The sequence below is a fragment of the Sceloporus occidentalis genome, unplaced genomic scaffold (genome assembly GCF_023333645.1).
Source record: "Sceloporus occidentalis isolate IW3139 unplaced genomic scaffold, rSceOcc1.0.p SCAF_3, whole genome shotgun sequence".
Classification (NCBI taxonomy): domain Eukaryota; kingdom Metazoa; phylum Chordata; class Lepidosauria; order Squamata; family Phrynosomatidae; genus Sceloporus; species Sceloporus occidentalis.
The window spans coordinates 116,257,141-116,282,702 of NW_028316983.1; the positions used below are offsets into that span (position 1 = coordinate 116,257,141).

The 25,562-nt window shown below is 41.2% G+C and overlaps 1 protein-coding gene across 3 annotated transcripts in view; it reads right to left on the reverse strand.

The window, feature by feature from the left end:
* Window positions 1-1,594: 1,594 nt before the first annotated feature.
* KIAA1614 (KIAA1614 ortholog) overlaps window positions 1,595-25,562 on the reverse strand; it is a 58,513-nt gene continuing 34,545 nt past the window's right edge. For 2 of the 3 annotated variants that reach the window (XM_089515907.1, XM_089515909.1), the window contains exons 7-11: window positions 23,872-24,058; window positions 12,732-13,008; window positions 11,076-11,194; window positions 9,903-10,087; window positions 1,595-3,497 (exon numbers count right to left, since the gene is read on the reverse strand). In XM_089515907.1, the coding sequence (XP_089372033.1) occupies window positions 3,304-3,497; window positions 9,903-10,087; window positions 11,076-11,194; window positions 12,732-13,008; window positions 23,872-24,058 (962 nt within the window). In that variant the 3' untranslated portion in view covers window positions 1,595-3,303. Of the gene's footprint in view, window positions 3,498-9,902; window positions 10,088-11,075; window positions 11,195-12,731; window positions 13,009-23,871; window positions 24,059-25,562 lie in introns of those variants that run through there. The other variant, XM_089515908.1, reaches the window with a different exon arrangement.

Sequence of the window (25,562 nt, forward strand, 5' to 3'; positions counted from 1 at the left end):
AGCAATCAGGAACAGTCTAATTTCAAGATATACAGGGCTATTAACAAATTTGTGTTCTAAATACAAATTAAAATATCCATTTTAGTCATGCTTTTCTGCAAAATTAACATATTGTCCACATTTCTGTCTTTATGAAAAAATAAGCTGTCCAACCTTCAAATAGGAGGCAGCCTTTATAACAAGGGATTCCTGCCAGACTTATAAAGGAAACCTTTCCAGCCCCTCAAATCAAGCATGTCCCTTATAAAAAGAGACACCTGGCAATCCTAGTTTAAAGCCACATCCAGGCCATGTAGACCTTTAAGAAAGTGTAACTGATCCCCCCACCTTCAGGGAAACAACAACAACAAATGGCTCTGTACCTTCTCCAAACAATCCGATTGTTAACACTGTCCCGTCACAAAAATCCAGAAATGAAAAGCAGCATGATGATTCCATGTTCACCCCTTCTTAAAAGGTTTTCTCTTGTAGGAAAAAATGGTGGAAGAAAGGAAGGGGAAACACAGGAGGGCTGCAAACTGAAAATGAGATAGACATGTCATAAACTTCCAGGAAGGTGACCATGCGAATTAAAGCCATGTCTAGAAGCATGCATAGCAGGCAAAACATGGTAAGGGTGTACCACTTGTAGTGGAAAAGCAGGGTCTGAGTAGGGAAAGGAGCTTAACAGTCTGGATAGTCATGAGTATCCCTGCACTACCCAAGGCCAGTTGCTCTCTTTCCCAGTTTGAAGTCCACCACAGTGGGTTTGTGAGGATAAAATGGGGTAGCCTAAGACGTTTCACCCCAAAAGTAGGGCGGGATAAAGACAGTGAAGTAGTACAGGTGTTGGTCAAAGGGGTGCCCCACACAAGTATATATTGTATCTGATACGTCCTGGCTGTATTCCTCTTTAAGACCATCCCAATCAATGTCATTACTTTTCCAAAAGCTCTGGTAAAAGCCCCCCCCCCCCAATAAATTCTGAATTTGTCAGTGCTGAGGAGCTCTTGGTTTATTCATTGCATGGACTGGAATCCTGCTTATCTACACTCTGTAGGGAAAGAGCAGCTGTTAGATTTTTCTGTATAAGGCACAATAATTTTTTGAATTCCTTCCTTATTCCTCCCAACAGGGACAGGGCCATGTGTTATCTCAGGTAGAAAGTGTTCACAGACCAAGAGGGCAGACAGGATCTGTGGAGAGCAGAGGCTGCTATGCCCATGTGCCTGGCTTTCAGAGGTTGCAGCCTAGCCCATCTCCTCCGATAACTCACCCACAATGCTTTACTTTGAAGACACCTCAGAGCAAGGTATTGCTGAAACTGCTGCTGCAGAACAAAGTAGTGGATATGGCTTACCAACCCCCACCAAATCTTCTTTTCCACATTTCACTTCCCGCAGAGCAGAGCAATGGGGAGAGGGCCTCCCACTATATTTCAACACCTCTCACATTCTACAGCCAAAGGCAGTCAGCCATGGATTAAAACACAGAAATTCCTAGGTTCCCCCCTAAACTTCACATTGTTTGTGTGTGTCGCCCTCAAGTCGCCTGTTGACTTAGGCCAACTTCATGAATTCCATAGGGTTTTCTTAATTCAAAAAGCTACTTTTCCATCTAATTGAGGCCAAGAGCATAAGGTTGTTTAAAAAAATAATTTAATCAGAGAATCATGACGAACCAAGGTAGAGAGGCTACCCAGTACTGCCAAGAGCAGCTCATGGCAGTACACACACAACAGCTATATCACAACAGAGACCTCTCCTGTCACAATCAGGTCTTCACTGCAAGGCTCAGGAGTGAACCTGGTCATTTGAGCTGGTGGGAATCCAAGGCAGTTCCAAGACAAATGATTAAAAAAAAACCAGTAAGAGCATATTCAGGCCACATTCTCCCTAGACTGGTAAGCCTGATTTTGAGCTGTACCATTTCAGACTTGCAGGCAGTTCACATAACAGAATGTTTCTCCATACCAAAAGTAATTTTTAAAAATTACTTGCATGCCAGAAGAAAAGTTTTCGGCTACTCTTTTCACCAGACTGATCATTTTCTATAAAGAAACTAATGAGCATTCAGTTTACATGAAACTCACCTGTAGTCTGAAATGCTCCAGACCAAACACAGTTTTACTATGTCATGAGAATGAGGACATTGTCGTGTGCTAAACTTGATGGATGGACAAGAATGTGATGGCCAGGCTACAGTGCCTTGTAGGGTGATGGGGCTGCCTGGCCATTACTCAGAAAGCTTCCTCAGAAGTGAACACAATACTTCAGCAGGCCCTTGAAACTGGGGACAGTTACCAATCTCCTGTTCGTGGACTGCTTCTAAGAGGACAAGCCAGGGTCTTCTTCAGACAGTCAACACTTGTGAACATAATGCACAGAAGCAGATGATCCTCAATAGAGTGCGCTGAGCTCTTACTGTTAGGAAACAGAGTGTCAGTGCAAGTACAGTAGCAACAAAACTTATTTAAAAGTGATTTAAACTTTTGTGGCTCCATAACAGGACAACAAATGATACACAGATCGGAAAGCTGATATTTGCAGTACAGAGGTGCCTGTTCATAGCACAAAGAGAGACCAAGAGCTGGCCCAGTCTGAAATAACAATCTTCCGGAGAGGGCAATGTCTGCTTTCATCTAGGGATGCTGTTACCATAGTTACCCAAAACAGAGTTGACGGCCTCTTAACTCCTGGAAGCTTCCTGAGGAGAATATCTGTTGGCAGTGTGTTCACATTTTGCTTCAGCATGTGGAACAGATGCATTTGAAGAGATGTAATTTGACGAAGGGCAATGCTCATAGCAAGGACAAATTGTGAGCCTACATATCTTTGAAGAGCCCTTATGTACCCACTTGGCCTACTGTGTTTAGAATATTGATTTAAGATGATCCAGTATCCTTCAGATTTTAAGGGGGAGAGTGAGGACTTGGGGAGGTGGGGAGATACTGTTCTAACCAGCGCTTTGTTAAATGCTGTCCTGGTCACTTCATCCCACATGTGCAGGAAAGCAGGTCGGTGCCAAATCTTCCCTGCTAGTTCCTGTTTCTTGGCAGTGGGGGTGGGGAGAGGGAGAAGGGCAGAGGGAGAGCCATATTAACAGATAAAATATTTAGCATGTACCAGCTTGCAACACAAACACAGCCCACAAGATTGGGCTGTGCCACTGCCCAAGTCCAGGTCGGAAAGGCATTGATAACCGAGATGTGAAGTAGGCTCTGCTCAAATTCCCAGGCAGGCCCAGTAGGCACTGGAGGCTCTGTGTTGTGCAGCAATAGCTTCACCTTCAAGCAAGCCCCTGCAGACATCCTGGGCTTCTTTACTACCGCCGAAGAGGCCTCTGCCTCAGCACTCTAACTGAGAGGGTGTCTGCCCACAAGAGAAGTTCATTGATTTGGGCCAGGCCCAAACCAGCCACCTTGGCACCATTCACTTCTAGTATCTCATCCCCAACTCCTAGGAGGCCTGCATAGAGCTTAGCTGTGTTGGGGTCTGCCATCTCTTGTACGTAGATGCCTGCCAAGAAAAAAGAAGAAGTAACTATCGCATAATGAGAATTAGAAGGACCATCATCATCATCATCATCATCATCATCATCATCCTTCTACATGTACAATACATGGCCAGAGCAGGCATTTTCATATGCAAAGTGGCAGGAGCAGGCTATCTTCAATTAAGTTTGGCAATGCCCTTCTAACTTTCAAAATAAAGGCTGGAAATTCAGGGAAGAATGAGAAAGTACTCTGCAGTACCCTGTGACTATTAGAATAAAATGGATGCCAAGTGGTAAATAAAGGGAGGTAGAAACTTTGAGACAGACAGCGATGCAAGCTGCAGTTTCTCTTGCACTGAGAAAGAGAGGCTGGACACTGGTATGGGTCAAATGTGATGGTCAAAAGGTAAGCCTTCAGCTGGTCACTATCTATGCTATTAGCTATTTTATACTTGAGCAAAGGAAAGCAAACTGTTAATCAACACACAAATGCATCAACACAGGAGGAAAGGGTTCTGATATGAGGAGCTGGATAATAGCAGGGAAGGGTAATGTTTATATCAGTAAAGGAAGATTTTATCTCTTTAGCAGCCGAAAAACTTTCTGGATAGGGGGAGAGGGAGTAAGAAATTAGAATCTGTCTGGCCTGGCAGCATCCCAATTGATCACTGAAACCTTCTAGGGTGGAGACAATGCCTGAGAGGCCCAGGGTTAATGCAATGAAAACATTCAATTTTTAGAACTAGCATGCTCATGGCCAGGACAAACAGTGGTCATCTTAGTCATAAATACTGCAACATTCCCAGAAGCCTGCTTGGGAAAAGAACCTGGGAACATCTGTTTTCAGTTACTCCTGCCATTTGACCTACTTTTGGATAGTGTTTATTTCAAAAAGATTGACAGGGGGATTCTAGTGCAACAAGACCCTTGGGAGAATTCTGGAATCTGAATCTGCTCCAGGGCTGTAGGATATGACATCCCAAAGTGGCAAGTGCACTGAGGGCAAAGCCTGGAAAAAGTGCAAGCCCCACAGTCAGCATGGCTAGTGGCCAATAATTTTTCCAAGCTGAAACTGAGGCTTACAGGAGCATGATGATGAGCCCAACGCATTAGGGAATATATCAAGTGTCATGCTTCCTAGCAGCAACAATAGTCTAGCTGAAAGTACTAAGCAACAGCACAATCTCAATTCAGTTTCACGTTAGACAAAGAAGTGAACTTCTTAGAGCCTTGGTGGCAGGCGAAGCCATTTCTGAGGGCACATAGAGAGATGAGAGGTTGGGGGGAAGAGTAGGAATAGGCGAGCACCTATTCCTCGCCTTCCCCCTGCCCTCCCGTGCCTTCAGCTGTCTCCGGGGAAGTCTCACCCCCGGAAGGTGGAAGTCCCATCCCTGGAAGTCCCGCCCCCTGGCACTGGGTAACACCTAATGCAGGAATGCTTTTGCATTTGGGCTCTCGGTCTCTGAAAGGTTCACCACCACTGTCTTAGAGTATAGGAAAGTGATGATTTCAATCTGCTTGTCTGATTTCATCTCCCACAGATTAGCACTCCAATATCTCTGGTCCAGAGGCAGAGCAACAAAGATAATTGTGGCATGTCAATTTAGACATTATTCCAATCTGTAGCAAACTATAATTTTAAAACCTAGTGTAAAGCTTGTGATTCTGGGTGATGCTTGAATTGCATTATGGAGATGGAAAGTATTTCCAAAGTAATTTCTAAAGTAGCTAAAGTATTTTTAAAGAAGTTATGTGAGTACAAGTGCAGTCTAAAAACAAAGATGAAGGAGACTCTCAGGCTCCCTATAAATGTGTGTGTGTGTGTGTGTATGTGTGTATTACTCAACCCAAATTCAGAATCACTTTGTAGAAGCAAAGTCAAAACTGGAATTTCAAGAATGCCTCTTGGGGAAACATTATGTTTGAAAACTAATTGGGCGCAATCTCTGTTTTAACCCCTTGTACCTCTACAGGTCTCCTTCTTTTTCTGGGATTAGCGCCATCCCACTTTCCTTTTACAAAATGAAAAAGAGGCTGAAGTGAGGCAGAGCAATTGCATAAGCAAAGGCAATCTGTTAGAAAGAGGCATAACATTATCTCGCTGCTCAAAACACTGAGACCACTAACATAGGAAGTTCTCATAAGGCAGTACAATAGGACCTGTTCTGGCCTATCCCTTTGTCAGACTAGCTGGCTTCCAGTGGATGGAACTTGTGGTGGTGCACAGAAGATGAATTCCTATTTGAGAGGCTATTAATTCAGTAAGCGTTACAGACTAAAGTTCTGATAAACTGGCAAAGAAAAGGTCTTTTTTTGCCTTTTCTTGTTGGGCTCTATTGGTACAGGAGGGTGAACTGCAATGGGGTTGGGACCACTTTTCAAGTTGGCCATGTACTTGAGGGCTACACTGTTGTTGTTGTTTTTAAAGGCTTTTTAAAATATGTTGAATTAGCTACACACATGCACATGATTTAAAATCAGCTGAAAATAATTAAATGCTTTATAGTATTACATTTATTTTTTAAAACAAATTTTTTACCATAAAAGCTCATTTTTTTACTATAAGTTCATACTTATATTTATTTGTAAGTGAACGTAAAATGTATGTAAATTGAGTGTAACTAATCAGTATTGAACCAATAGACAATGGTGAACTTTGTTCTTTTTACCATGAATTTCAGTAGCAAACTTGTACTTGTGTGCCTTAAAGTTGCTTCTGAAATATGATGGCTCTAAACTGAACCTATCACAGGATTTTCTTGGCAGAATTTGTTCAAAGGAGGTTTGCTTAGCCTTCCTTTGAGACTAAGAGAGTTAAATGCCCAACGTCACCTACTGGGTTTCTATGACCAAGTAAGGATTTGAACCCTGGTCTCCAGAGCCATAGTCCGGTATTCAAATCATTATACCACACTGACTCTTGTAGCTTGCTATGTCAGTTTTTTGAAAACTGGGGAGTACTGAAAGACAAAAGAAAGGGCTGGGGGAACATGCCTGCCCCATTCAACAGGATTATAGCAGCCTTTCCTTATTATTTATTTACTTAGAATATTTATAGTGGCCTTCAGTAATATCCTGTGAAGAAATCAGAGGACATAGGAGAAGCCAGAATGAAGTGGTCAGTATTTAGAACAAATTCAGTGGGCTTGGAATTCCACTATTTTTAGGATACAGCAAATGATGTCCATCCTGCCTCCCCCTAGAATGCACCTGATCCAGGAGCCATGGAGTCTAAAAACTTCTGTGAACATGTATAAATGTCCACTGAGTCAGCATGCTGCGGTGGTGGTGGCATACTCCCTACATTGTGTATGTATAAATTATTTCCTTTGCAAGACAATCAGTTCTACCATTTCACAAGAAAAGGGCTGCTGTGTTCTGCATGGGTTGGCTGATGCTTGTTGGCATAACAAAACCCACATCTATCACTCATCCTGAGAGGAGGTTGGCAAGCTGTTTCCAAATAATTTTTCTTTTAAAGGTGTTTACAAGTGACAAATATGTAAATTGTTTCAGTGCTCTTTTTAAGAAACAAAAAGTGCATTTCCAGGCCACTCTGGTGAGATGGAAAGAGAGAAGGCAGCATAAAAGCATTTATTAATAAGTTTTAAATTGAGAAATATTCAGATGATGCCTCCTCTTTTCACCTATTTGAAAAGGTCTGGAGCAGATCAGCATGTAGACCAGTGAGGAAATGACAACTTGAGCTTCCAGAAAGACACTCTTGCAAAGAGAAAAAGAGTTCAGATCAAAGAGTATAAAGAATGGTTTATTTCTGGGGGGAAAAGATGCATAGCTAGACTTCCATATACAAGAAATGTGAGCCAAACAGGAGCCTCATAAAGGATCAGACTCCAGATCTTTGCAGAAGTGAACTTTGCAGACAGTGGACTTGTTTATGCAACAGAGTAATAATTGGTGCTTTTATTTATTTTTTTCTAAACTGGAGTGAGGGGGAAGAAAAGGCAAGAAGCAGAAAGTTGATGGGATTCATTTTCTGAATTATGGATACAGCAAGTCTGAAATATTGTGATGAACAGAGAAAGGCTCACAGACAAAGAGCAACATGCCATGCTGTATACTTAGGTATACAGCCTTAAACTTATAGAGATAGTGAAGCCGGAAGAGCAAGAAGCCCTGAAAAAGACATCTAATGCCCTTCGATCCACTTCAACCACTGCAATGTTCCATAAGTGATTATGCTGAATATATATATTAATCTATAGTTACTTCCACACTAGCTGTTGTTGCTTTTTACTTTATGTCATTCACTCACTCAATTATCCTTGAGTATTGAAATGATACGGCTCCCAAGCAATGTTTTCTTATGGTCATCTCACTTCCCCTTCTCCTTCTCCCATAAGGGATCTCATGGCAGTGTATATAGAGTCCTTGGGTTGTCTCCTGGCAGTGAACAAATCTAGACTTGCTTCATCTCAGCAAGCCTGCTGCATCCAATGCCCCCAGATGATGTCTCTAGATTGGTTTTGCATGTGAGAACTCACATAGCACCACTGCCATGCTCTCTCTGCCACAGAGTGAGAGGGCATTTGTAGTTTGTCCTGGCCTATGTCCTTTTGGAAAAACCTGGTGATGATATCTTTTCCCAAGGATTTCTGCTTTCTTGTTGTTTTATCTACTTTGTTATCATCTGTTATGTATAGTGCACCTATCCTGTCATGATAACTATCCAGGGTGTTTATTTGCCATTTTAAAAATACAGTAAAACTGGATCCATATTCGGTTAGGTCCACTGAAAATCAATGTGAAGAATTCACCATGACTTTTTTTAATTAACTGAGAACTAAGTGCATATTCCTTAGTGGGATCTAGTCAACTTGTGCATATGTGCAGAAGTAGAATTCTTTTAACACAAAAGCAAAGTGATTATTTTACGTGTGTTTTGTCAGCTTCAACAAGGTAGGGATGTAAAGAACAAATATACTGTAAGTATTAAAACCAATACTTGGCCAGGCTAGCCCTAAGTCTTTTTATTCTGTGGTTTTAATTCATCTTGTTTATTATGATTTTATGTTTATTATATATTGTAGTTCAGTGATTTAGTGTTCTTGAAATATAATACACTTGTCCCTCCAGATTCACTGGGGTTAGGGACACAGAACCCCCGTGAATGTGGAAAAACCACAAATAACAAAAACACTATGTTTTTCCCTGAGAGAACACCTCTCTAGGAATCTCTAGGTCCTCCAGTACAACTCTATGATCAACATCTGCCAGACACTGACCACAGAATTGCACTGGAGGAGCTACAAATGCCTAGTGGACTGTTCTCTCTAGGTCCTTCAGTGTGACCTTTGGTTAAAGTTGACCATAGAGTTGCGCTGGAGGACCTAGATATTCCTAGAGAGCACCATATTAATAAAATCCGTGAATAATCAAAGCCGCAAACATCAAGACCACAAATGTGGAGGAACGCGTGTACATTTATGAAAACAAACAAATAATGTTCAAACAAAATTCTCAGATTGCAATTCCAACCTGCACATTTCTCTGTATAGTGCCAGCTCACACAAAGGCACTTTTGCAGATGTCTTTGTAGTTTTAAAAATGTGAAGGGGGTTACTAAATGTGAATATGGTTACCAGCACTGTGCTAAAATGCATTTATTAGATGTGGGATATTAGCAAGACCACATGCATGGACCACACTTATACTATATAAACTCATGCATGGACCACATTTATACTATATTTATACTTCCAGATGACGGAAATTGATTGTCTTTAAAGAAAGTTCCTTGTATGGCAGCACAATACATTATCTCCTATCTCTCAAACCTGCCTCTGGACTAAACTAAATGAGACGTTCAAGATCTATGATCAGATATCCTATCTCCTTCCATTTCTTTCAAAGGTTGGATGCTATGGAAGAGAAGGTATGGTTGGAAAGAGAGTATCTGTGAGTTGTTTGTTTGGGTATAATCTGCCCCCAAGAGCCAGCATGGTGTACTGGCTTGAGCACTGAACTACAACTCTGGACTGGATGACCTTGGCAAATCACATTTTCTCAGCCTCAGAGGAAGGCAAAGGCAAACTCCTTAGGAACACCAGAAGTCAGAAATGAATTGAAGGCATACAACAACAATCTGGCCCCCTAGGCTGATACAACTGGCCATCATGTTATAAATTGGAGGATTCTGTACATTTAAAAAGTCCCTAAGATCTATAGCTTAAGTAAATGCATGTTTTCCCTAGGATACAGTTGAAAAGGTATATACAAATTATAAAATAAAATTAATAAACATCTGCCAGCACTGGGGGTGGGGAGCTATGCTAACCAGTAGCATGAGCACACATAATATAATTTCCAAAACCCAGAGACACTGCAATAAAAAATTAAGTTGTGAAATAATGATATAAATATTCAAGATTTCAAAAAATAAAAAAAAAGATCACACAGAACAATACCTGTGTCTGGACGGCCATTTCCTGAAGAGACACGAAATCCAAAGTTTCCCTGAGGAGAGCGCTGCAGTTCTAATTGGCTAGTCCCATCTGGAAAAACCTCTACCACTCGGCCAACAGTTCTCACTAAGTCTGGGGAACCAATGTCCTCCACGCTCAGAGAACGGCGTTGTTGGGACCCTGCTTTGCTGGAAGGAAGGAAGAAAGGAAGAAAAGAATCTGTATGAGCTGAAACACGAGTTAGCAAAGTACATGGCTACTGTATACTGTTCCATGGCTTGGTTTTTAGCTTCCATGCCTTGCTTTTTAATGAATATTGGTCCTAATGCATTCAGTGGAGTTTATTTCCAATGAAAAGTGCCTAAAATAGGAGAATTATTATTCCCATTTTCTTCCAATCCTACTCCAAGAATGCTATTTCTTATCTCTAGTACACTTGACTGTCAATACAGGTATCAATATTCTATCCATCATATTCTTCCATGCCTTAATGAACACTATCAGAATTGCTGCCAGAATCTAAATTCACATCTGAATTTGGATAGTTTATTCTCAGAGGTTTAACCAATTCAGGCTAAAAATATGTAAATAATCATTTCTAGAAGCATATGGTTTTAAATGACATGTACATGCAGCAATGTAAGCTGTACATGATGCTAAAGATGCTGGAGGAATGGCCATAAGAACAGTAGCTTTTCCTTTTATTTAACTAACGTTAGATGAGTAGTATGCTTGAATTTGGGCAAACTGCAGTCAAACTGACCCAGGGAACAAAGTAACTTTTCATGAACCTTTTTCTCTTAAGCAGGGGTGCTAACTGTGACCCTCTATAAGGTTTTCAATTGGCTAGAGTTCATGGCATAAAATTAAATGAATGTATTGAATGCAGAGATACGCATTATGATGATAAGATATAAAGTGTTAACTGGCTAGAAGACAAAACATATTACTTGTCTGAAATCCACAGTTTAGAAAAGTTACCTTTTAAACCACATTGCCCAGAACTCCTAGCCAGCAGTGGCCATACTGGTCAATGGATTTTGGGAGGTGTTGTTCCAAAAAGTAAATTTCCCACACTCTCTAAGGATTCTGTAGGACCCAGACTTTGCAGGAAGAAGTGGCAAAAGGGAAAAGGTCAGGGCCATAGACAGCCACTCTCAACTTCTTCCACCTCACCTGTTAGGATTGGCTTCATCTTCCCCCAGCAGATACAGACTAGACCTGTCAGTTTTACCCAATAAGGATTGCAAATTTTGAACAGAAGAGGCTTTTCTTGGTTGTCTGAAAGGTGACACCTAGTGGGAAAACACAATTACTGAAAGTCAGACCAAGAGCAGAATGATACAGAATGAACGTAAGCAAAATTACCATTCAAAACCTTAAATAATTTACACACGCATTGCCCAATGTCTTGCATATTGGCCTCTTCAAGATGCAGGACAGACTTGCTTTTATTAGAAGATTTTAAAGGACTGTAGATTTTTTAACGTACTCATATTCTGGGAAACTACAAATAACCCTATTGCCATAACGTATAGCCAGGTTATGCAGTATCAGGCAAAATGATATGAAGATTTTAAAATGCAAGCTTTAATAGCAGCCACGGAAAGCGAGCCATAACATAATGTGGCACAGCAACACTTCTGAAAGATGCTCAGCCCCTTGGTGATTCTCCAGGGGTTTAAAGAAAAAAAATCTTGGAAACCGGAATGGTGTCACCAAAAACCATCTGCCTATAAGCCACTGTGTTACAAACTTGGGAAGCAGACAGATGAGCCAAAGTGGGCATTTCCAGTCAGCTAGGATGTGGTTCCTCATTCAGCCATGGAAACCCACTGGGTGACCTTGAGTGAGTTACACACTCTCAGCTCCAGAAAAACCTTTGATAGGTTTGCCTTAGGATTGCCGTAAGTCAGAAATGACTTGAAGGCACACAACACAACAAACAGACATTGAAAAATAGAACAGAATTATGAATCCCTAAATGTGCACGACAAATGAAATATATGTATGAACATATACATCTTGTCTGGTGATAGAAACAATCTTGGTCAGGATAGAGAATTCACCTCATTTGTTATCCTGTACATCTTGGTGGCTTTAACTGATTAATCATAATTCCTTACAGCAGTGGGTTTTTAAACTTTTTGTCTTTATTAATCACTTTTTAAATTGACTCATTTCCTAAGAAATTCCCACAGAATCAAAGCATATTGCTGAGGATTCTGGGGAAAGTTCTAGGTTGCATGCTCTGAACTACTGTGCTTCATTATTGCTCCCTCATGAAATGACAGTCTGACACTGAACTGTGGTCTTCAGCTGAAGAAATGAGACCTACTTTAGGGTCATAACCTCATCTAAGATGGATTGTACCAACAACACTACCACAACACAAAAATATATAATAAAGAATTAAGTGGCCATGTGTTAGAGATGCTTTAGTGGTAAACTTCCTTTACTGGCAGCATGTAGGACTAGATGATTCTTGCAATTTCTTCCAACTCTACAATTCTATGATTCTGTGAAGACCATTAACCTAGAAACCCTCTTAATATCTATGTGACTATATATTCGAAAACTTCCTAATATCCGTGTGACTATATATTATAAAGTGTGTGTGTATGTGTTTTGAACATGTGCCGGAGGAGTGCAATCAATAGAGATGGGTAGTTTTTCAAGGACAACTTGCCCACCATTATTCCCAAGGGGAATAATGTCTCATGTCTCCCTAGAATGTTGTTTGAAAACAATCTTACTAAATTAACATAGGTTCTTGCTCCATTTTGACAACCCAAATCTACAGCAACTAGCAAACATACACTTTTAACTCACAAGCCGCAAAGATTGTAGGGAAGGGGCTTTCTTCAATTTGGGTGAGCTGGTAATGCCAGGGCCTGGTTCCTCAGTGGGTATTGGGGTTCCTGGCTCTGGGGCACAAATCTGCTCCATACTGTAACACCGGAACCTGCCCAGCTTCTGCTTGGTGTTCTGACTCAAAGTGGTGAAGAATTTCTTTAGTCCTGATGTGGAGGAGGAGGAGGAGGAAGAACTACCCCCTTTCTTGGCATATAGCTTCTTCTTTGGCTCTGGGTAGATTTCTAAGGGTTTGCTGGAAGATGAAAGAAACCAGACGAGACAGTTATGAAGCAGGAATACTCCCAACTTAATTTGTCAGACTGTAATAAATGAGTCATGGCTTTACAGAGAATTCTAGGGCTTGAAATAAGGAGCAAATTTACTTTATATCCCAACTTCTCCCTGTATAGGATCCAAGGTGATAGAAGCACCATATTTGTATTCAGATTCATCATATTACATGAACATCTTGGGGGCTATAGCAGTCATACACTGCTTTAACTTCTTACTGCACTTCAAGTCTAAAACTGAAGAGGCTTTTTTAATCTCCTTTCCAATGTATAGTGGCAAAGATTTTCATCACAGAGAGGCCAAAGGACCAAGTGATATTACTCTATTCCTAAAGAGAAGCTAGCCAATTTTTCTCAGAAGATCAGGTTTCACGGGATTAATCTTTTTCCCTCTTCTATTCTGTATGGCCCCATTCCCACTGGGCATATAAAGCGATGTATTTCGCTGCGATTATGACTCGGATTTTTTCCCCCGAGTCATAATCGAATCTGACCCATCGTTCCCATTAAAAACGGGTGCAAACAGTCCCGGGGTTTTTTACCTGTTTTCGTTCCCATTGGTGTTTTCCCTGTGGTAATTTGTAGTGGTTATTCTCCCCGTTCCCATTGCCCTTCCGGGACCCTTTTTTTAAAGCAGCTGTCAATCAAGCGCTTAAGCACTTGGCATCACGGCCAATCAGTTGCTTTACTCCTCCGGGAAAGGGAAAAGGGAGCCTCTATTCATCCTAAACTTCTTTGTGTCCCAGGCTCTTCTGTGTCTCCCCAGACTCCCTCTGGAAGAGAGAAGGAGCCTCTATTCACCCCAAACCCCTTTGCGTCTGAGGCTCTTCTGTGTCTTCCCATAGTTCCTCTGGAAGAGAGAAGGAGCCTCTATTCGCCCCAAACCCCTTTGCATCCCAGGCTCTTCTGTGTCTCCCCAGACTCCCTCTGGAAGAGAGAAGGAGCCCCTGCTTCCCACTCCACCAGGGGAAAGGCTATGCGAACGTGAGAAAATGGTGCCGGTAATGCAGGAAAGAGAACAAGCGGGTGACACTCCCAGGCACTGCTCCTCCCATCCCCAAGTTCCCGAATCAGACACCCTTTCATTCCCATTTGTATGCCGCAAATCAGACTCAGGAGGCACAGGAAAACTTGATGAAAGTGCACTGTTAAATTAAACCGGTTTATCAATCACTGATTCGGGGTTTTTCAAGATAATTCGATCACATGGGAGTCAGATTCGAATTCCAATGGGAACGATTATCGGAGCAATGCGGATCGAATGCGTGCTCAAATGGGAACGATGCACCCATGATTTGCATCCTGATTCGCATTATAAGCCAGTGGGAACACGGCCTATGTCTGAGATGGTATTATGTTATTTCAGACTGCAGGTGGAGAACTACCTGTTAGAATGAATGATACCATAGAAGGAGGGTAAAGATACAAAAGTCAATCTTCTGTTCCACCAGCTGTTGTTTTGACACAACAATTATTTTGCAAGAAGAATATCTATATCTATGATCAACTTAAACTGAGTATAGTTATTCTGTAGATTGAATGGCTATTATTATTGAAAGAGTTTAATATATTAGGTATCTGTGCCAAAGGAATAACTATTACTTTGTGTAAAAAACAGCCTCTGGTCTCTGTTGATAACTTTGCAATGTTTATATAGTTCTTATGAAAGAAAATAACAAATCTTCTTTACATGCACTATCCTAACTTCCATCTGAAAATATATTCACATACAGGGCTTTGGTATCTTGCCCCCACCCCCGCCCCCTGGTTACTTCCACTAAAACCTGAAATGGTGCCTCTTATTGTTTCATGGCAAATACGTCTGTGTTTGAAAGCTTGCCACCCATTCCTACTTGTCTAGATAATCTTATCAGACTTTCCTTGTGATCAAAATCACAAGGGAATAGGAAATGCCATTATGCAAAGCATTAATCACCAATCCTTTTTATGAAAAGAGTCTATATAGAGAGTTGAGTTTAGAAGATGTTTGATATCAAAAGGAGGTCTGGTATGCTGGCCTGCTCCATAATGGGAGATCCCAACTAAGGTTCTGAAACTGTCCTCAGTTGTGCCTACAGAACGCTATTATTTTTACAGCACTATTAATACCCATGAGACTTTATAGGCTTATATAAGCAAAGACAAGACCCTGCCTCAAGAATCACATGAAAAATTTTACAGTAAAGGGAGGACAGAGACAAGAGAAATGAGAATCAGGAAAATTTCCTTTTTTTGGATTACACTCAGCCCTCCGCATTTGCAGCTTTGACTTTTGCGAATTGAATTATTTGTGGATTTGATTAATATGCTCTCTCTGGGAATCTCTAAGTCCTTCAGAGAAATTCTGCTGGATATTGATCAGACTTGCACTGGAGAACCTAAAGATTCCTAGAGAAAACACTTCTCTAAGCATTTGTAGGTCCTGCAACATGATTCTATGGTCGAATTCTGGCAGATGTTGACCACAGAGTTCTGCTGGAGGACCTAGAAATTCCTAGAGAGGTGTTCTCTCAGGTTAAAAAAGTACTGTTTATTTATTTGCAGTTTTTTCACTTTCATGGGGGACCTGTGCCCCTAACCCCAGTGAATGTGGAGGGACAAGTGTATAACTCACAGAATTGGAGCTGGATTGGTAATGCCAATCTTAGAAAAAGCACCTTTTCCAAGCTCTGTAGGAAGACTTCCAAGATTTAAATGACAGCAACATATAATTGAAACTGTGGATTTTGAAGATAGATTTGAGGCACAGAAGGATAGAGAAAGAGATATAGTACCACCTTTAGGAATACCAAAAGAGGTGCAAGCCACAAGTGTGGCCCCATGCATACTTTTTTCTTTTCTGGCTAAGACAGTGGAGTGGATAGCAAAGAACATCTTATTCTCTTTTGGAGAAATAGGAATTGACTGCAGTTACAGAAATCAATATCTCTCTCAGAACCAGGATGACAGCATGACCTTCCAAACATTGGTTCAAAGGCCCTGCTTCCAACATGCTCCCCCTATGGCTCACATGCTTTCTGTCACATAACTGAATGGGAGCCAGTAAAAACTGAGTTTATCTGTCTATCACTGCCCCTTCACCTGCATGTTGTTATCATGGGCTTTTTTTCTTGGCATGATGCCCCAGTGTGACCGATTTTGTCGGTTCTCAAGAGTTAATACAGAATACTGAGAACTGGCTAACAATTTAAAGATTAGCAAAACAGCTATTGTTTCAATAGGGACAGCCTCCTCTTGCATTTTTTATTTCTCAGCTCAATAATCCACCCACACCATGTAAGGTACCTGACTGTTCCCAAGCATGAGGGTAGCCCACTCAGTGTCAGGATTAAGCACTGCAATGGTCTTCCTAAGGAACAATCCTTTACTTTCCCCATCTCAAGAGTGAATGGGAGCCCACATGGCACTTTAAAGGGATGCTGGCTAAGGCACTAGCAGTGTGATGACTACTAAGCCCTAATCCCCAGCATCAGCTGCTGTGGATCAACTTTCAGCACTTTGGCATAAGGAAATGATCCTTCATCTGCCTAGCCTCAAAAAGGCTCATACCATTTCTTTCAGAATTTTATGGGACAAGAGTCCAGACAACCATGTCTTCTACTTGTTAACTTTATGGTCTCTGTGCCTCACACAAATGGGAACACAGATAAAAGAGTGGGGCAAACCACGATTACCAAAGCCATCACAATGAGATTAGAATGCAGCCAGCCTTGTCTTGGAGGAACTTGGTGAGGTCTCTCTACTGGTATAGGAAGGCAACAATTCTTTTACTACCACCCCAAAAGCCTTCCTAATATGTGGATTTTTCCTACTTTCTCATTTCATTATCGATCCCTGTTGTATTCACTGCTGATGCTCTTACAAACCCCTATATGATTCATCTCTATTACAACCTAACTTGGCAGTAGTATTACCAGGGCTGCACCAATTCAGACTAAATGCTGCTGACGCTGAAGGGATTTTGCATTTGTTTAGTTTATTTTTTTTACCAGCTCAAATTAGATGACAGCATGGTCTGAACTAAATGCATGGTTTATTTTGTTAAATGTGCATGTCTTGGCTAATAAGTTAGACATTTAAAACTTTGTATTGAAGGAAACAATAGGGTAGCTTTATAAAATTTTAGACATAATCCCTGGGTAAAATAGAAGAGGCTTAATTTTGAGGACCAAGATGTGTAGCCATAGCAACAAATTTCTGGGGATGTTGGCAGGAACAGAGAAGCAGGTCAAGGCAGATTTCAGGGAGGCAGAAATGGGAAGGGTAACTAGATTCAGAGACAGCTGGCAGAACCAAAAACAAGGCGTTAGCTGGCAGCAACAGTGAAAAGCTACAGCTAAAGGGGCATTGCTGTGAGAGCAACAAACCCACCTGGATCTGGGTGAAGGACAGTTGCAGCAAAAAAGACAATGGAAGAGAGGTTGTGACAGAAAGCAGAAACACAGCAAGCCCTTTATCCTTACGAACAGGGAGCATTATGCCTCATTTTACACCCCCTGCTACAGTATTCCTCAGTGCATACAGGTGCAGCATTGGGAACCAGCTAAGAGCAGATTAGGATTGGTGAGCAGAAATAAACAGGTAGATCTGTCTCAGACTAGGAAAAATCACAGACCTTCCTCGCCCAGTAATGTCTGCTCAGACAATGTCTGCAGCAGCTTTAGAAGGGCCTTAGGCAAAATTGTTTCCAATAAACTGCTTCTCTTGATCCTATGAAGTGAAGAACCTGGTGCCTTCTCTATCAAAAGCAAATGCTAGAGTTACAATATTGCCTCAAGATCTAATTTCAACCCCTTGCTTAGACACTGGGTGGACATGGGAAAGTTTTTCACAGTTTAAATCAAACTTGCAGGATTGTAGAAAATCCATAATGAGAGAAACAGGGGTTCACATTTTTCTGTTGGCCACTCTGGTCACGGCAAAGCCTGGCAAGCACCCAGGTCATAGCAGCAAGCCACCTGTCCAGCTTCTGGGCCATTCCCTTGGGGAGGTATATGGCAAGGGAGGGGGGAATATGAATGGGCTTGGGTGCTACTGTATGTGTAACTGTCAGAATGAATCCATCTACTTCTGTAGGTTCAAGGTTAGGAGGAATGCTGGTCATTGGTCATGGTCACAAGGTGGTATCACACTGTCCAAAGTGAATACAGCAAGCCAAACTCTTGCAGCCTTGCTAATCCCATACAATTTAGAGGGATGATAAAATGTGATAAACAACAGAGTGCAGCCATACTCCAAAAGGATAAATGTTGAACAATGTTAAATTGGAATGTGGGCAAACATGTACAACCATCTTTGTGTCATGATTTTAAAAACAAATAAGGTTTAGAAAAGTTTCTTTGTTTTTTAAAAAGAATTTTCAAATTATGATGATAACAGCAAAGACAGCTCCTGATACGTCACAGTTCCTCTCTTTGACACTTTGGAAGCTTGTTTATCTTTTCTCTTCCCCCATATTGTGCATTATCATGAAGAGTGAAATATTGGAGAAAGCATGCAAACTAGGTAGATTGAAAGATACAAGTAATTAGTTCATTCAGATCACAGATTATCTAGAATAGGCTTTTTCTGGCCACCTTGAGAGATCTCAAATAAAACTGCCAATGGAAAAAAAAAATAAGCACTGCATCTTCTTGCACTCTGTAGAGGTTCCCGATCCAACATGAAGTGGTGACATTGATGAAGGCTTTGCCCAGAATCAAGACCTGGCAAGAGAAGTAGCATAATAGGGGTTGCCCACTCAGGTTGGATATTTTGAAAAAAATGGGTCAGATTTTGGGAGCAGAGGAGCTTTAACTGTTCAGTATTTGATCTGATAACCTTCTAGGGAGAGAATGCCGATGTATCCACAATATTCTCTGTGATGGTGTAAGTGCTTGAAGTAAGGATGGGGAAGAAGAAGAGAAATCATTGTTTTCCAGTACAGAATCTTTGTTTGGTTGGCTGACAGGTTTTGGTACTAAAACCAATGTTGTAGAAGCACACCCAGAAGCAACATAAAAATCAAAATCAGTATCAAGGAAGCAAGTAATGATTACAATGATAAAGGTGCTACTAAAGTAGATGAGACAGATGGAAAAGGCAGATCAGCAAGCTGAAAGGCTTGAAGTATTGGTTTCGAGCTCAGCTTCGGTAGGACACTTGGTATCAGAGCAAAATAAAGCAAAGTAAGAAGATTAGAGTTCTGCAACTATAATGGATGTGGCATTGTTGCAGATGGCTGGCACTAAACTCTTACAGAGATGATGGAATACAGGGGTGAAGGTGTAACTCTTCTTCCTCCATACATTGGGACCAAACAGAGGAATAACCTTTTATATGGGGCCTTAACCCTGGAGACTGATGGGTAATAGTAATTATTATTATTATTATTAATTTATTTATACCCTGCTCTTCACCCAAAGGGCTATCAAAAGGCTAATATTCTTGACAGTAATCTTCCATCCCCATATAATCATCATGAGCAAATCCACAATGATGCTCCAAACAAACCAAATATGGGGAGTAACCCCTTGAATATTCATATTCTCTCCTATAATAAGGAGGCCGATATTGCTCTTGGTACCAAGGAGATCATAGAATCATAGAATCGTAGAGTTGGAAGAGACCACTAGGGCCATCCAGTCCAACCCCCTGCCATGCAGGAAATCCAAATCAAAGCATCCCTGACAGATGGCCGTCCAGCCTCTGTTTAAAGACCTCCAAGGAAGGAGACTATCACCTTCCGTGGAAGTGCATTCCACTGTCGAACAGCCCTTACTGTCAGGAAGTTCCTCCTAATGTTCAGGTGGAATCTCTTTTCCTGTAGCTTGCATCCATTGTTCCGGGTCCTGTTCTCTGGAGCAGCAGAAAACAAGCTTGCTCCCTCCTCAATATGACATCCTTTCAAATATTTAAACAGGGCTATCATATCACCTCTTAACCTTCTTTTCTCCAGGCTAAACATCCCCAGCTCCCTAAGTCGTTCCTCATAGGGCATGGTTTCCAGACCCTTCACCATTTTTGTCGCCCTCCTTTGGACACGCTCCAGTTTCTCAATGTCCTTTCTGAATTGTGGCGCCCAGAACTGGACACAATATTCCAGGTGGGGCCTGACCAAAGCAGAATACAGTGGCACTATTACTTCTCTTGATCTAGACACTATACTTCTATTGATGCAGCCTAAAATAGCATTGGCCTTTTTAGCTGCCGCATCACACTGTTCACTCATGTTCAACTTGTGGTCTACTTGGACTCCTAGATCCCTTTCACACGTAGTTTCATTCAGCCAGGTGTCACCCATCCTATATCTGTGCATTTTATTTTTCCGCCCTAAGTGCAATACCTTACATTTCTCTGTGTTGAATTTCATTTTGTTAGCTTTGGCCCAGCTTTCTAGTCTATTCAGGTCATTTTGAATCTTGATCCTGTCCTCTGGGGTATTAGCTATTCCCCCTAATTTGGTGTCATCTGCAAATTTGATAAGTATGCTCCCAATTCTGTCATCCAGGTCATTGATAAAGATGTTGAATAGCACTGGGCCCAGGACAGAGCCCTGTGGGACCCCACTGGTCACTTCTCTCCAGGATGAAAAGGAGCCATTGTTGAGCACCCTTTGGGTTCGGCCAGTCAACCAATTACAGATCCATTTAACAGTTCCTTTGTCTAGCCCACATTTTACAAGCTTGTTTGCAAGAATGTCATGGGAAACCTTGTCAAAGGCCTTACTGAAATCAAGATATACTATATCCACAGCATTCCCTTCATCTACCAAGCTGGTAATTTTATCAAAGAAAGAGATTAGATTTGTCTGGCATGACTTGTTTCTCTGAAACCCATGTTGACTTTTTGTGATTATGGCATTGTCTTCTAGATGTTCACAGACTCTCTGTTTAATGATCTGCTCTAGAATCTTTCCTAGAACTGATGTCAGACTAACTGGACGATAATTGTTAGGATCCTCTTTTTTCCCCTTTTTGAAGATGGGGACAACGTTTGCCCTTCGCCAGTCTGCTGGGATCTCTCCTGTTCTCCAGGAGTTTTCAAATATGATTGCCAATGGCTCCGGATATTACTTTTGCCAGTTCTTTTAATACCCTTGGATGGAGTTCATCTGGTCCCGGAGACTTAAATTCATTTAGATTAACAAGGTGTTCCTCTACTATCTCTTTACTTATTCTGTGCTGAAATTCCCCTATTCTGTCCTCTGCTCCATTATCCTCAGGTTGAGCACCCTTTGCCTTTTCTGAGAAGACTGAGGCAAAGAAGGTGTTGAGTAATTCTGCCTTTTCTCTATCTCCTGTTAGCATTTTGCCATCTTCTCCACGCAGTGGCCCTACCGTTTCCTTCTTCTTCCTCTTGCTGCGGACATATCCAAAAAAGCCCTTTTTATTGTTCTTAACCTCTCTAGCAAGCCTGAGTTCATTCTGCGCTTTAGCTTTTCTGACTTTACCCCTACACATGCCTGCTATTTCTTTGAATTCCTTTTTCGTGATTTCCCCCTTTTTCCATTCCTTATACATGTTCCGTTTCAAACTTAGCTCGGTTGAAAGTTCCTTAGTCATCCATCCTGGTTTCTTGAGACACCTCCCGTTTTTCTTTCTCACTGGAACTGTTTGAAATTGTGCCTTCAGTATCTCTCTTTTGAGAAACTCCCATCCATCCTGAACTCCTTTATCTTTTAGTATTTCTGACCATGGAATTGCCCTCAATACTTCTCTAAGTTTACTGAAATTCGCTCTCCTAAAGTCTAGGATGCGTGTCTGACTCTGCCTGGCTTCTCCTTTCCACTGTATTACAAACTCCAGGAGAACATGGTCACTTCCACCTAATGATCCCACCACTTGCACCCCATTAACCAAGTCATCCTTGTTGGTTAGGACCAGATCTAAAATAGCTGACCCCCTTGTTGCCTCTTCCACCTTTTGGACCATGAAATTGTCTTCCAGGCAAGTGAGGAATTTGCTAGACCTTGAGGATTTTGCTGAGTTTGACTTCCAGCAAATATCAGGATAGTTGAAGTCGCCCATCACTACTACATCTCTCTTTTCTGACTGTGTGGTCATCTGTTCTAGAAAGATATCATCCAATTCCTCAGTCTGACTTGGGGGTCTGTAGTAGACTCCCACCGTAACACCCTTGTTGTTTCCCTCCTCTTTGATTCTTGTTTCCCTCCCCTTTGATGCCTAATGGGACTTTGAGCAGGACAGCATTTTCAAAATGAGTCTTGTTTCAATGCAGCTGTACTGAAACTGAGGATTCGTCATGGTGTGAGGAACCTTTTCAGAGCTCACTCTTCGTATAAAAAGCAATAAAAACAGCATCAGGCAAATCAGACTAAGGTTGTTGGTACCTAGATGACAGGCTCTATTATCTCCCCAGCCTGCTCACAGCAAGCCGCAACAAATTGATGTTGATCAGAGATGATCAATACTAAAGACCTGGCACATGCCCTTTACTTCTTACTGAAAGCAAGGTACTCCATATTCAATCCAAACTTTTTTCTTAACACCTTTTTTTGGACACCTTGGTTCTTTTCTTTTTGGTGGCATCTTCAGAAGTAAATTCATAAGACTTATGCCTCTTCCTAGAAGAAACCTCCAGAGGCCTTCCTGGAACTGCAGGGACTTCTTCATGAGAAATATGAGGTGAAGTAGCAACCAATATGGGTGCAGTACAACACGTGCTGGTCAAAACATTTTGTGTCAGTGGTGCAAGAGTGAAGGTGGTGCCTTTCAACAATGACATTAAAACTAAAGTAGCATCAAATGCTATAGATACTTTAATTGCAGTTTTCTACAGTAGACAAGGCAGGAGTTTTAGCAACTAAATCAGCTGAACGTAAGAGCCTCTTCCCAAGCAACCAGGCACAGCTTAAGCTGTCTTTTTTTAAGCCTTGTTTTGAAAACCCATGGCAAATGGAGCAGGATTGGCTCTTACATCCTTCCCTTAAATAATAAATAATAAAGATATTAAGAATGCCAATCCAAATGAATAGTCTTATTTTCACATGAAGATTGTAACTTAAAAAGTGTCTTAGAGGCTGTCTGCTAATATAAGAAAAGACAGGAGAAAATCTTTTCTCACCACAGTGAAAAGCAACCAAATAAAAGAAAATGTTAATCATAGAACAAAAAGTTAAAATTTATAAGGTGAATTGTTCAGCAATGCAGAAAACGTTCCTTGTGTCACTGCTAGCGTGGTGAGCAAAAAGGAACTGGGGAGATTTACCTGAGGCACACTTAAAGACACGATGTTAAGGCAGTGAAGACAGGGTTCCCACCAAAGACCGTTCAGTTCTAGAATGTTGTGAATGTATGCAGGTGCCACAACCCATTTGTGTGTATTCATACAGACCATGAAGAAGACCATGATTCACATTCTCCACATGCTTTTCTGCTATGTCTTATGCAGGCAGGGTGGCTTTCTCAAGAGAAGATCTTTCTTTATCCATGGAGACTCTCCACAGCAATTTGAATCTTGGAGAATGAGAGCCCCAAAGGTTCTTCATAAAGCCACCCTCCACACAAAAAGGAGCGGACAGGCACAGTCTGGAGAATGTCTTAAACCAGGCTTCTCTAACCTGGTGCTTTCCAAATGTGAGAAACAAAAAAGCCCATCACCACCAGCTAGCTAGCACGAACACTTGCTTGGGAAAGGCTTAATCGCACTGACAAGATTTTAACTTTGGAAGGGAAATTCGAAGATTGAGTGGAAATTTCCAATATTAAGGCCTTGGGGATGCTAACAGTAGAGTCCTACTTTAGAAAAATGAGATTTCATCGCATGGCTTGCTCCATAAGCATCTGTGCCCCCACTTCCTGATAATGCATATCATCTTTACTTACCACTGGACTGCACTTGTTTGGGCTGACCTTGTCTTCTGTGCTTCTGTTACTGGAGCTTCTCTACTAATTGATTGAGCACAAGTGGTAGGGTTGGTCTCCTCAGTTGTCAGGGAGAGATTGATGGCAGTAAAACCAGTGGCACTGGGATTAACAGGGGGAGCACCAAATGCTGAGGATGATGGAGTTCCTGCATCAACACAGACACACTTCCATTTACTGCTCTTGGATAATAGACCTGTGCATTCTGCAAGCATGACAGAACTTAATATGTAACAAGACAAAAGATCTTATGTCAGATGATGTTCTGTCCATTTCTGATAAGTGAATGGAGTACCCTTTAGTTTTATATTACTGTATATGCCCATGTATACATCTAGGATTTTAGGTCAAAAAACTGACCCCAAAAAACTGACTCTTCTTATCCATGGGTCAATGTAGGTACTGTACTTTAACTTTAAAACAAGGAACCGTACCCTGGTGAATGGCAAGAGTGTCATTTGCCCTGGAAACACTGAACCCTCTCTATTTCCTCATCCATCCAGCCTTTAGTTTGAATACAAACAGTTATGCCTGCTGGAATTATATAAATTCTTTGGCAATGTTTTCTTTTGCTTTGTCATTTACATCCTTTGTTAAATGCCCCTACATTTTACCCTCTACTTATCCATGGGTCATATCAAAATCTATAATTCTGGTCCCAAAACTAGCCCTCAACTTATACATGAGGTCGACTTATAGTTGAATCTATATGGTACCTTAACTGCCATGTTTTCCCCTAATCAGAGATGTGGAACATATGACCCTCAAAAGTAGCTAGATTACAACTCCCACCATTTGTCACCACTGGCTATACTAACTAGGACTGATGGAAGTGCAGTCCACTGACAACTAATTTCCCACCTCTCCCCTAAAGAATGCTAGAGAGATATAGCTTTCAAAGGGCACTGAAAAATTTGTTAGAGAACCTTTGCTTCACTCGCTTCCTCTGAACTAAAGTTCCTGGAGTTAACTCAAGACATAGATCAACAAAACAGTTTATCAATAACATAAGCATTTACTTTAAGGCAGACTTAAAGCTTCTGCATTTGCAGAAAATGCCAGACATAGAACAGGCTGAGCCTCCCTTATCCAGAATTCTGAAATCTGAAATCTCCAAAACCCGATACATTTTTCATGGGTGGCTAAGATAGTGACCCCTTTGTTTGCTCATAGTTCATTGTACACAAATTTTATTTCACGCATAAACTTATTAAAATATTGTATAAAATTACCTTCAGGCTATGTGTATAATGTACACACCACACTGTGATAGTGCTATTATCCCACTTTAACTGCTCTTGCTGCCTCCTGTCAAATTCTGGAGTTTATAGTTTGGTGATATATTTGAGCTCTGTGGCTGAGAATTCTAAATGCCTCTCCCTAAACTGCAAATTCCAGGATTCCACAGGAGGCAGCCATAGCAGTTAGAGTGGAATAATAGCACTATAACAGTACAGTATAATATTCAGGATATGTGTATTTCATGTTTAGAGTTGGATCCCATCTTCAAGATGTCTCATTATGTACATATATAAAAATACATGTATTCCAGAATCCAGAAAAATCTGAAATACATAATGTTTCTTAAGTACAAGTTAAGTATAAGGTATACTTAATCTGTAGTGAGTAGGAAAAGATCAGAAAGTAAGCCC